Here is a 12,009-nt window from a genome sequence, read left to right on the forward strand (position 1 = left end):
TATCTACTCGATTGTACACAAATTCTTGATATCGATTTTTTTCCATTCTAATTTTGATGGTGCGTCTATAATTATAAATTTATTTTAAAAATATCAAATATGCTGAAACTTTATTTAATGTGTCAAAATATATGTGATATACTTCCGCTTCCGTATCACAACACGTTTAACAACCTTCGAGTGTATATATAAACTAATAATATACTTTTTTTTTTGAAAAAAAATTAAATATAATTTACTATTATCTAAACTATATTTTAATTAAATAATAATAATTAAAAATAAATATATTTTCCTCGTAGCCCAATGAGGATCTGGTATGAGAAAATTTCAGTCAAATCATTGCAATGATTTAACATGTTTGTCACATCTAATGGTAATATAAGTTTAGATTTTGTGTCAGAAAATTTAGTTTCAATTCACTAATTTTATATGTTTTTTATATGTCAATTTTAAGGTTTTTTTTTTGTCCAAATAAGTACATATCAATGAAATTATGACAGATTTATGAATTTCAGGTGTCAATAAATTTTAATTTGGTATATTATTTATATACAAATCATTGAGATTATAACACAAATCTATAATTTTTAAGTGTCAAGTAAATCAAATTAGATATATCATTATAATTTTTAGATATGAAATGTTTACATTTTTACGAAACAATAAGATACATATTGCTGAAAATAAAGTACAAATTTATACATTGCAGATATCAAGTGACTTAACTTGAATATCAATCAATTTAAATAAGATAGATGTAATATAAGAAATTAAATGAGAAACATGTTAGAGCAGGAAATTTAAACTAAATTTTCTGACACAAAGATTGGATCATAACTTATGTTTGGATTCAGGAACTGAATTCCAATTAACCCTATCTTTATTAGGAAAAATCTTTGTTATATGAAACCAATATCAAAATAAATTTCCCTACAAAATGGAATTCATGGATAAAACTACACTAAGAGTGATATAATTATTGTGTAGTGTAATATATGTTTTTTTCAAAATAATAGGAAAATTTACTTTAACAGTAAGGATGAGTAGATGACTCTCCTGAAATAATTTATATTTAAAATATTAATTACAAAATTGTTTTTTTCTTTTTCTTTAAAGTTTCACACACAAAATACTATTTTATAAATATTTCTATTCAACATAAATACTAAATAAAAATATATTTCCAATCCATAATTGTTTTTATATAAATACCATTTGATTTTTTTGAACGAATGTTTCTCAAGCAAAAAAACGTTTATAAATATGTTCTAAAATAATGTAATTAGTATATCGCACTCCTTTGAAACAGGATTTTGGTATTTGTACCCTACAATTATATTTTTGGTACAATATATCCTAAAAGTGGATTTTTTTGTCAAAAATATTAATACATTTATGAAAATTAACATAATTCAACTAAATCCACAAAATTCATTTAGTTATTAGATCCTATTATATAAGAAGTAAAAAATAAGAGAGAAATTAACGAACAGAATGTAAATTTTAAGGGTCACATAAAATGAATATAAGTTGCACGGAAAACAATAGGAACACACAACGGAGACATGCTGGGACTAAGCTCAATTCTTGAGCTTTAATGGAGCAACGTTGCATTGTCTGTATTGTGAAAGTAAGAGCAGTCTGAGATCGAAAGGAGAGACTATCACCTAATTTGACGGCCGATATGCAGTAACAATAATCGAAACCATGTTTATCCCAATGATCCAACAAGCCGATCAAAATGTAGTTGCCGAGTTTATTGCTATTTGATCTACTCATAAATTCAAAAGCCTGCAGCATATATAGAGGAGGTAAGATGTCAGCACTAAAATATTTATTGAATTAGATGGTATGAGGGTAATAACCAAGTGTAACATTTGGTTTAGAAAAGTGAAATACAGGCGAAGAGTTGATAATGCTTGAGCAAAACTTCGAAGACATGATCAAAATTTTCCATCAACTGCTTGTCGAAAAGCCTTAAAACACATGTTCATCAATTTACTTCAGGACTCTACCTAAAAATAAAAAAAAAAGGTGGCACTAGGCTGAGAGTCGGTCTCAGAGTAAGCAAATATGTTGAAAGTAATTTCCCATGATATATAGTTACCAAGTATGATTTCAACGACAGAACAAACATATACCTTTTTCAATTATATTCAATAAATAAGTCTTGTAGATTATGGATGCGCTTCAACAGGCGATATATGCACCAAATAAATCATCTGCAGACGGATTCTTTCGACTGTTTTTGCACCACAGATGCAGACGAGTTTTTCAAGCAATCAGAGAACACTACGTTCTTTGGATTTCCAGATATGAGTTGTCTCGTGGACTTGATTGCATCAAAGTATGCGCCATTAAAAGGGTATTCTAGCCCATCAACAACCTACAATCATGATCAAAATCAGAACAAAAAGATGGCGACTTAGATATTAAGCTGCTATAAAGTAAACACATCTCAACAATATATTGAAGATCAATGCCTTGGAGAAATTAAATGACTACTACCATGGAGTGATAACATAAAAGGTTGAAATTAGACTTTCAAATACGGGCAGTCAAAATTTTTGTTGCACCAAAATAATATACCGATTATAAATACGGGCAGTCAAAATTTTTGTTGCACCAAAATAATATACCGATTATATATCAGAAGTTCGATTACACTTATTCGGTGATTGATGATTTCGCTTTAATATTAAAACATATCGTTTTAATATTTTTTTTAAGACTTGTTAAACCAAACCAACCAAACTTGTAAAAATTACATTTTTTAATACGTTGTAGAAATGTTTTTAAGTTGACCTATTTTGACATCAAGTTATTATAATAATTTTGAATAGGTCTACTTTATTTTTATGATTATTTATTTGACAAATTACGGCTTCCAATACATTCACCATTTATTTATATTAAAAAAGTTAGTTCATTTGACTTATTCATTATTTTGTTTTCGAAGGAAAAATTGGTTATCTTGGTTGATCAACTGAAACAACTGATTTAAATCAGTTCAGTTAAGTGTATTTCACAAAAATATCGCTCGGTTTGGTCTGGTGAAAACTAAATCGATTTAATCTTTTTTAGCAATTAGTTTCCATTGCACACCCTCTCTATCTCTTAATGCTTTGGCTAGGGGCATAGTTATAAAAAGCGAGCGCCTGGCTGCGCCTAGACGACAGGCGCATCTTTTGCGCCTGGGTGATACTGTAATCAAGCGCGTGCGCCTCATTTGAAAGGCGTGCGCTTGTGCGCCTGTGTCAATAAAGCCAACGATTCTATACATATTAATTATAATTAAAGCCCTACAAGTTTTAGGCCCAATTAACAAACAGAATCCCTATTTTATTTTCTACAAAGCCCTGCATGTGTGCGTTTTCTCCCTAGCGAGACAGAACTCAGCGATCTCTCAGTTTCTCTCTGTGTAGCGACTTTGCGTGCAGCGGCCTCTCTCAGAATTTTTCTGGCAGGGGCGGAGCCAGGATTCAAAATTACCTGAGGCTGGCTCTGTCCCATATGGTATTTAATAAAATAAATAATTAAATAAAAAATTTAAAATAAAAAAAATGTAAACATTGACTTCATGAAAACATATAACAAGAGTATTTAATATTTAATAACTTCAAAAACATGGAACTAAAACACTATTGAAGTTATGCTCTTCGATTTTTTTAGAATAAAACTCATTAATTATTAAATCGTTATCAATTTTTTCAACAAAATCTCGTTCAATATAGACTACCATAGAATCTCCGAAAAACTCTGCTTCCATTTTGTTACGAAGAGCTGTTTTAACAAGTTTCATTGCTGAAAATGCTCGTTCCGTTGTTAATCCAATAAACCTCGAACAATTATAATTATTCCAAAACAATTGCGAAGTTAACATTTGACAATCTTAAGGCATAATATATTTAAATATAAAATTTTTACAGCCTTATAAGTTCGAAAATCCTATTTACATAATTCTGAATTTTTCAAAAATTCCTACAAAATTCCATAAATTCGCATTGATATTTACTATAACATCTAAACATCCAAATAATAAATAATCAACATTAAAAATCGAAAATCGACGGCTGATTTCAAGACGACAAAGAAACTTCAAAATTTTGGTATTAAAAGAAAGCTTATGCCGTGGGTTTTTTGAATCTACAATCGATTTTGAAAAATGACGATCGATGATGAAGTTACGACCATTTGAAATAATGAAAATTGTGATAGTTTGAGAGAAAATAATAGAGATGAGGTATGAGACAAGTGAAAAAAAAAAAAGAAAAATAGATTGAATTTTGGGGCTAATCAATAAAATTTTTAAAATAAACTATATTTAATTTTTTTTTTAAATTAGGTGGGGCTGGAGCCCAACCCAGCCCCAATATACCTCCGCCCCTGTTTTCTGGTTCATCAAAAACTGTGAGTTTTCATACTTATTTACATACTAAAAACGATAAAATATTATGGAAAAAGTTGGACACAGTCCACGGAATATATGAAAGCATGTTGCAGAAAATTTTTGTAGTAGTTTATACTTTATATGATGATTGGAGCGGATCAGGCTATGAAAACATATGCTATCCACACTTTTAATGTCATAGCTTTATTCAAATCCTTCCCATTAAATGATTATGAACCCCACACGGCCACACCTGATCGCTGCCGGTTGTGAGTAGATAAGCCAAATACTCTAACGTCCAAACCTTTTTTTTTCATGTTTGCTATCGGCTGTCCAATTGAATTTACTGACGTAATCTGTCTGTAATAGCATTTGGAGTTGGTTTGTATTTTATTTTTTAATACATTATTATCAGAATTATGAATGAAGCAGAATTATTTGATTTTTAATGAAATGTTTTTCCAACTTTTGATCTATCTTGTATAATCCCGTAACCTGTTGATGATTGAATTATTTAATATATTGTATTCAGCAATATATTTATATTTTATGTTTATATTTTTAATTTTGTATTTTAGCAATTTATTGCACAATTCTAGAATAAAGCCTCTTTTTGCCGATTAAAATGTCAAATTCTGAATCACAAGCCCTTCGAAAAGATCCAGCATGGAATTATGCAACATTAGAAGACCCAAAAAATACCAATAAAGTGAAGTGCAATTTTTGTGGGAAAACAACTAACGGTGGGATTTATCGACATAAACAACATCTTGTTGGAGGCAATAGGAATACGAAAACATGCTCAAAATGTCCAGAGCACGTGAAAGAAGAAATCAGCTCTTATATGTCAAAAAAGAAAGAATTGAAAAATCAAATGGATGCAATTCCTCACTTTGATGAAGTTGCAGACAACAAGAATATTTGGAAGTTGAAGAAGATATACATGCAAAAGGGAAACGGCCTATTTCAGTTTCATTTGGTCAGCGTTCCAATTTTGCACCTGATTTTCCTAGGAAAAAATTAAAACAAGCTGGTCCAATAGATTTATACTTCCGACAAGATGTTGATGAGACTGTATCTCAAGGAAAGAAAAAAGATGCAAAGACAGCGAAGTTGTATGATGAAAATAAGAAGAAACTGAGGGAGTATGCAGTGCAAATGTTCGCTAGATGGATGTATGATGCAGGTATTCCTTTTAACGCCGTGAATTATGATAGTTTTAAACCATTTATTGAAGCTGTTGGACAATTTGGTTGTGGAATGAAGCCCCCTACTTATCATGAAGTTAGAGTTACATGCTTAAAAAAGGAATTGGAACATACAAAATTGATATTGAAAGAATACACGGATGACCATGTTAAATATGGATGCACTTTGATGGCAGATGGGTGGACTGATAGAAAAAATAGGACATTGATTAATTTTTTGGTAAATGGTCCTAGAAGGACTGTGTTTATAGAATCAGTGGATGGGTCAAGCTATTCTCACACGGGTGCGAAATTATTTGATTTGTTCGACAAATATGTGCAACAAATTGGGGCAAAGAATGTGGTTCAAATTGTTAGTGATAGTGCAAGCGCAAATGTTTTAGCTGGTTTGATTTTAACTTTTGAATTTTTATATTAGTAATTAGTTATATCGCTTTACATAAAATTAATATACTATTTAAATTAAAGTTCTAACTTCTAATGTGTAATTTGTTTATTGTATTTAAATTTTAATGAACAGGACGTCATTTGGAAGCACAATATCTTCACTTATATTGGTCTCCATGCGCTGCTCATTGTTTAGATTTGATGCTTGAAGATTTCGTTAAGCTTCCTCACTTGAAGAAGGTATATGAAAGGGCAATGATGATTAATGGATATATATATAACAGGCCCCAAGTTTTAAACATGATGAGAGAATTCACAAGACAGAAAGATATGGTTAGAGCAGGAAAAACTCGTTTTGCAACTGCTTTTTTGACTTTAAAGCGTTTTCAAAATCACAAGGCGAGTTTGAGAAAAATGTTTACATCTGAGAAATGGACCACTAGTAGATTTGCAAAGGAGGCACCGGGTAAACGAGCAACAGAGGTTATACTAATGCCTTCATTTTGGAATGCGGTCGTTTATGCTGTTAAAGTGGGTGGTCCTATTGTGAAAGTTCTTCGATTGGTTGATGGGAAAAAAAACCTCCAATGGGCTATATTTATGAGGCAATGGATCGAGTTAAAGAAGCTATTGATGCCTCATTTGATCACAAAGAGGATAAATATAAAGATATTTTTGCTATAATTGATCATAGGTGGACGATACAACTCCATCGACCTTTACATGCTGCTGGACATTTCTTAAACCCGGAGTTCTTCTATTCGGATTCTAATATAGAAAATGATAATGAAGTAGTAACGGGTTTGTATAAATGTATTGCTAGGATGTGTGAAACCGAGGAGCTACAGGATAAGATAATGGACCAATTGCCAATGTACAAAAGGGCCGAAGGACTTTTTGGGATGCCCGTGGCAGTCAGACAAAGAAACAAAAAATCACCAGGTAATAAATATTTTATTTTTATTATATGATAATTGATATGTAATTTTAATGTTCATTTTTATATTTTGTTTCAAAATAACCAGCGGAATGGTGGTTGGCTTATGGGTGTTCGACACCCGAATTGCAAGTGTTCGCGGTGAAAGTTCTAAGCCTCACTTGTAGCTCATCTGCTTGTGAACGAAATTGGAGTGTGTTTGAACATGTGAGTACTAAGTATTAGTATTTAATGAACTATTAAATAAATTTATTATTTTAAAGCTAAAATTAATTTGTATCAAATATGTGCAGCTTCATTCCAAAAGAAGAAACAGACTGGAGCAAAAAAAATTGAATGATTTGGTTTATATCAAGTATAATAGGGCTTTGAGTCGCCGATATAATATGCGTGATACGATTGATCCTATTTCTTTGGCCGATATAGATGATAGTAATGAATGGTTGATGGGGGAACTAAATTATAATAGTGGTGACGAAAATGATCTCGTGTTTGATGATGATAGTTTGACTTGGGGTGAAGTTGGACGACCTTCTGGGGTTGATGAAGATGCCTATAATTTTAGATCTCGAGGTCCATCCTCTACAAAAGAAGCAGCAGCTAGTACGAGTACATTAAATTAAATACGTATAAAAGAAGATCCACTATCCATCGTTATAACAATGAAGAGGATGAAGAAATTGATTTTGGTTTCAGCTTCTGGAGATGATGATGATGATACAGTTGGGGAGGATGAAGATGGATTTGATGATTTAGATTTTTGAAGTTTTTTCCTTAATATACTATGATGGACTTACAACTTAATAATGAATTTTAGATGATTGGAGTTTTTTTTTTGTTATGATTTATGCTACATTATCTGTTAATTGATTTTTATTTATATTATTTGTTATTTTTGTGAAAAGTATTTAATTTAAATAGTATAAAATACTTTATATATGTTGAATTTAAAATTTGTGTTAAATGCGCTTTACTTCGATAAAGCGTGCGCTTCGCCTTGCGTCTCGCGCCTCAGGCTCCAAGGCACCCTAGCGCTTTATTGCGCCTTGCTCCCCAAATAACTATGGCTAGGGGTTTAATCTGCAATTGCTGATACACTCAACTTATGTGCCCTCGCTAGAGAATATAAACACTTTCATAAGAGCAGTGCAGGGTTCGCTCATCAAATTACAAATATTGGGGTGGATTCTATTTCTCTGGAATTCTCTATTCAGGGATTTTTGTATTTCTTTTACATCAGTGTTTTCTATATTTTAATTGTCTTGTAACATTACTACAAAAAGAAAATAGAATGCACAAGAATACCATATCAGATGGAAAAGAACGAATGTTGCAATGAGTCAATGACAAGTCCGAGGGGAATGAAAAAGTTCAATATAAAATTACCAGTAGAGAAACCCCAGATGTGTCAAAAGCCTTCAGGGTAAGAAGCTCCAAAAGTCTCTCTGGTGTAGAGACAATGAATTCCGGTTCACAGATCTTCAAACTGTCAGAAAAGGCGGGAAAAGTGAAATATCAATCTTTAAACAGAGAAACAAAGCAACAATATGCATGTGATTACTTTAACTTCTAAAAGCAAAGTAGAAAAGAGCGATTGTGATACACAAAATTTGAGGGTTGAACAATCCCACCTCCCACATAAAAATCCAATATTTGCCTCGCTTTCAGTTATATTTTTCAATCACTGACAAAGTTATATCATATGAACAAGATTGAAGGGAGATGCTAACCCATTAACTTGATGATCAATGGAAGCACCAGAATGAAGACTCACAGTATGTATTCCAAGGGCCTTCAAAGGTTTGCATACTTCACGCACCTGAGTGTAACGAAACAGGAAGACAGGTAAGCCAATGAGTCAATTGTGAGACTCAACAGATCTATAAGACCGGTGGTACGGTTGATCAAAAAATGCTTATCGTAGCGGGCAAACCTTAGAAGCTTTCTCTCGTGTTGGAACGAGATATAGAAGAAAAGGACTAGTAAATGATAGCCCCTCTTTCTCCTTCATTGAAATGGTATCAGCAGCTGTTGATGCGATCCAAGCAATTTGCTCCATTGAGGAATCAGCTCTATCAGTTTCAAGAACATCTTTTCTGTTGGAATAACAATTCCAGAACTCAATTCCCCACGCATTGGCAAAGAAAGGTTTGTCTCCTTCACTAACATAACCTTCACCATTCTCCAAAGCAGTCTGAATTGAATTCAGGCATGTAATCAAAAATTTCGATGGGCACTCAGTTTTGTTTTCAAAACGGTTTTGTGTCTGAGCATGGTTGAGCTTTTTCCTATTAATGATCTGGCAAGTTGGTTTCCCCACATTGATCGCAATTTCTGGACCCATAAAACTAAAAGGCTCAACAGATTCTGAGTGTCCACTATACATTTCATGCTCTTGGGGATCTACATGAGAATCATCCCTGCAACGGGTCGCTTTCTCTAGTACTCTGTCTTTCTTCTCCCCAGGTTTTCCATTTGCATTGGAACTTCTCTTCCTTTTTTTCATACGATCAATTTTCCCATGGTTATCAATAAAAGGGTCCTCGGGAGATGGAAGGCTAAAGCACATGCCCTGCAAAAGCAGCAATAAAAGAAAAACAGGATACTAAGAATCATGAACAACAGTCACATTAATGATATATCATCAGTAACTTAATGGTTAACCAGTGCCACAACAAAAGTTAATTATAATACACGTCAAACAAATATAAGGGTCCAAATAACAGATTCAGAATCAACTATATCAACGCCGGACAAAAAAATAAATAAATAGGGAGACTAAATTTTTTTTTATATCAAAGACAATTTTGAAAATTCAAGAAATCCGAAAATATTTGAAGCCAATCAGCACCTGATTGCATCCACGCATCAAAGCAAACACTTCTAACCAAACTCGTTTCTAGCAGCGAATAATCATAACAAAAAACGACTAATTTTCAATCCATGGTTCTACTGCAAGAAGGAAAAAAGGCCAAATCTTTACTCGAGATGACAATTAACTTTAGATGACAGAAATCCACCGTCAATGAAACAACATAAACCGTAAAAAAAACAAATAAACAATTGACCTAGACAGGTCTTCACAATCTCAAGTCACCTGGCAGAGGCGGCGTTTGCCTGATTTGCGGCGGTTTTTGGATGCGATAATAGCGGCGACGCGAGCAGAAACTTTAGAGGATGAATCTTTCTTGTCTTCTTGCTTTTTTCTGCTCTTTTTGCTCCTTCTTCTGCTTATCGAATCATCGCTTCTTCCCATTTCCGAAGGCTGCGAGCGAATGAGCAAGGCGGTTTCTGGCTTTCTGCACTTCAGTCTACAATATGGGTTTTAAGATACCGAGGCTAGATTTGGTATTTGAGAGGTATGCCATGGGTTTTCTGTCATTTTACGTATGCTAATAGGGTTTGGTGGGCTTTGGAAAAATCGGGCTTAGGGTTGGATTTGTATTTGTACTTTTTCTTAGACTTTTCACTCCACGGAGCAAAAAGAATCTCTAATGAAATATTTTGTTATAATTCAATCTGGAATATAAGACATCGTTTTAAATTTAAAATGATCGATTCATAAAATAATTAATAATATTTGAAATGGCAAAAACTTGTGTGAGACGGTCTCACGAGTCGTATTTTGTGATACGGATATCTTATTTGGGTCATTCATGAAAAAATATTACTTGTTATGCTAAGAGTATTACTTTTTATTGTGAATATCGGTAGGGTTGACCCATCTCACAGATAAATATTTGTGAGACCGTCTCACGAGAGACCTACTCATTTAGAATATATGGACAGTTGGTTAGGAATGATAATTTTCTCCACGGATTTGAGGATTCACGGAGAAAACCCGAAATGGGGACATAGATTTCGTATTTTTGGGGTCGGAGATTTTTTAAAATCTTGGAAAAAGTTTGAGATATGTATGGAGATATTATCCTCATTCTCGAAAATAATATTAATAATAATATTAGTGATATTAATCCTTGTAAGAAAGAAAGGCAAACACGATTAATTAGAATCGCGCCCTCAATTCAATAACGAATAAGGATTCGTGTTGTGATGTGACGATCTTTTGAATCAAGTATTGCGTGATATTCACCTCTAAACTATGAAAAGCTTAGCGAAAAATAATCGCAAGAAAACAATCGACACTCTCGAAAGAACTTTCAAATAACTCGTCTTTGACAATCCGTGTAAGAAACGATCGACAAACGGAACAAAGTAAAACTTTGATAAGTTTGATTTTTGATAACAAAGCAAAAAGATTTTGGTTGTTTGAGAGGAAACTCAAGAACAATTAAATTCAATATTCAATAATATGAAAAGTTGTGCAAAAATTCGTCCAAATATCGCTTACAAAATCAAAAGATATGAAAAGATAAGTTTCCAAATTGCCTAGTGTTCAAAATAAAGTAAAAATATATTTTTCCGCATTCCAAGCATATATTTTTCCGCATTCCAAGCACCGCGACGCTGATCCAGTAGCGCCTAGGCGCTGAACCTTTGGCTGGGGCAGCGCCTAGGCGCTACAGGCACGCAGAAGTAGCACCTAGGTGCTAGGAGGCTTCTTCCTAGCGCTGCGCGTTTCTTCCCGGGCGTTATGGCAGCGCTTGTCCACCCATATTACTCCGCATTTAATAGCATGCATTTGGCCTTCAAGATCACTCCTATGCATCACGACTCCTTTGAGACTTGGAACCTTGCTTGCAAGCTCCTCTTAATTGCTTATGAATATATGCCATGCTTCCTTGGATCTATTCATCCGCCCCCTCGTGATTGATCTTTTCGGCAACTTTAAGAGATCTCATGCTTCCCTCAAAGCTTGACCTACCATGATCGCACCAATTAGTATTGTTAATCTTGATATGAATATGAATATTGTTACTAATAATAACAGATAATAATAAGTTTTGGTTCAGAAAATCCTCGAATTTGCTCCAGTCTTGTACCATTAATATTTTTGAAATAGAGATGAAAATTTGACCTCTACAGTTTCGATTTCAGGGATTCTCCGAACTTATAAAAGCTAAGATCAAGACGGATAGAAGGATATATATAAAAAAGACAGAGATGGTTCCATCCCGCCCCTG

The 12,009-nt window shown here is 33.3% G+C and overlaps 2 protein-coding genes across 4 annotated transcripts; one reads left to right on the forward strand and one right to left on the reverse strand.

Annotated features, from left to right (window-relative positions):
- Window positions 1-1,485: 1,485 nt before the first annotated feature.
- LOC142533698 (uncharacterized) lies at window positions 1,486-10,239 on the reverse strand. 2 transcript variants are annotated; one of them, XM_075640555.1, is made up of 7 exons: window positions 10,023-10,239; window positions 8,859-9,497; window positions 8,656-8,744; window positions 8,312-8,411; window positions 2,145-2,389; window positions 1,903-2,018; window positions 1,486-1,794 (listed from the first exon to the last, which is right to left on the reverse strand). In XM_075640555.1, the coding sequence occupies exons 1-5, from the start codon at window positions 10,179-10,181 to the stop codon at window positions 2,222-2,224; spliced, it is 1,155 nt and encodes a 384-aa protein (XP_075496670.1). In that variant the 5' UTR covers window positions 10,182-10,239; the 3' UTR covers window positions 1,486-1,794; window positions 1,903-2,018; window positions 2,145-2,221. The 2 variants fall into 2 exon arrangements, with proteins under 2 accessions (XP_075496670.1, XP_075496669.1); XM_075640554.1 differs by lacking the exon at window positions 1,903-2,018 and having other exon boundaries at window positions 10,023-10,238.
- Window positions 5,021-7,986, forward strand: LOC142533194 (uncharacterized). 2 transcript variants are annotated; one of them, XR_012816690.1, is made up of 3 exons: window positions 5,021-5,987; window positions 6,122-6,930; window positions 7,014-7,986. XR_012816690.1 is itself a non-coding variant. In XM_075639872.1 (2 exons), the coding sequence occupies exons 1-2, from the start codon at window positions 5,552-5,554 to the stop codon at window positions 6,670-6,672; spliced, it is 987 nt and encodes a 328-aa protein (XP_075495987.1). In that variant the 5' UTR covers window positions 5,021-5,551; the 3' UTR covers window positions 6,673-7,986. The 2 variants fall into 2 exon arrangements, 1 of the variants encoding a protein (XP_075495987.1); XM_075639872.1 differs by having other exon boundaries at window positions 6,122-7,986.
- Window positions 10,240-12,009: the final 1,770 nt, after the last annotated feature.

The sequence above is a fragment of the Primulina tabacum genome, chromosome 18 (genome assembly GCF_025594145.1).
Source record: "Primulina tabacum isolate GXHZ01 chromosome 18, ASM2559414v2, whole genome shotgun sequence".
Classification (NCBI taxonomy): Eukaryota; Viridiplantae; Streptophyta; class Magnoliopsida; order Lamiales; family Gesneriaceae; genus Primulina; species Primulina tabacum.

Coding starts and splice junctions, on each gene's coding strand:
- LOC142533194 (XM_075639872.1), top strand. CDS start 5,552: ATGTTCGCTAGATGGATGTATGATGCAGGTATTCCTTTTAACGCCGTG. Junction 5,988..6,121: donor AAGCGCAAATGTTTTAGCTG/GTTTGATTTTAA, acceptor TTTAATGAACAG/GACGTCATTTGGAAGCACAA.
- LOC142533698 (XM_075640555.1), bottom strand. CDS start 10,181: ATGGGAAGAAGCGATGATTCGATAAGCAGAAGAAGGAGCAAAAAGAGC. Junction 8,745..8,858: donor CACGAGAGAAAGCTTCTAAG/GTTTGCCCGCTA, acceptor CGTTACACTCAG/GTGCGTGAAGTATGCAAACC. Junction 2,390..8,311: donor CATCTGGGGTTTCTCTACTG/GTAATTTTATAT, acceptor TCATGATTGTAG/GTTGTTGATGGGCTAGAATA.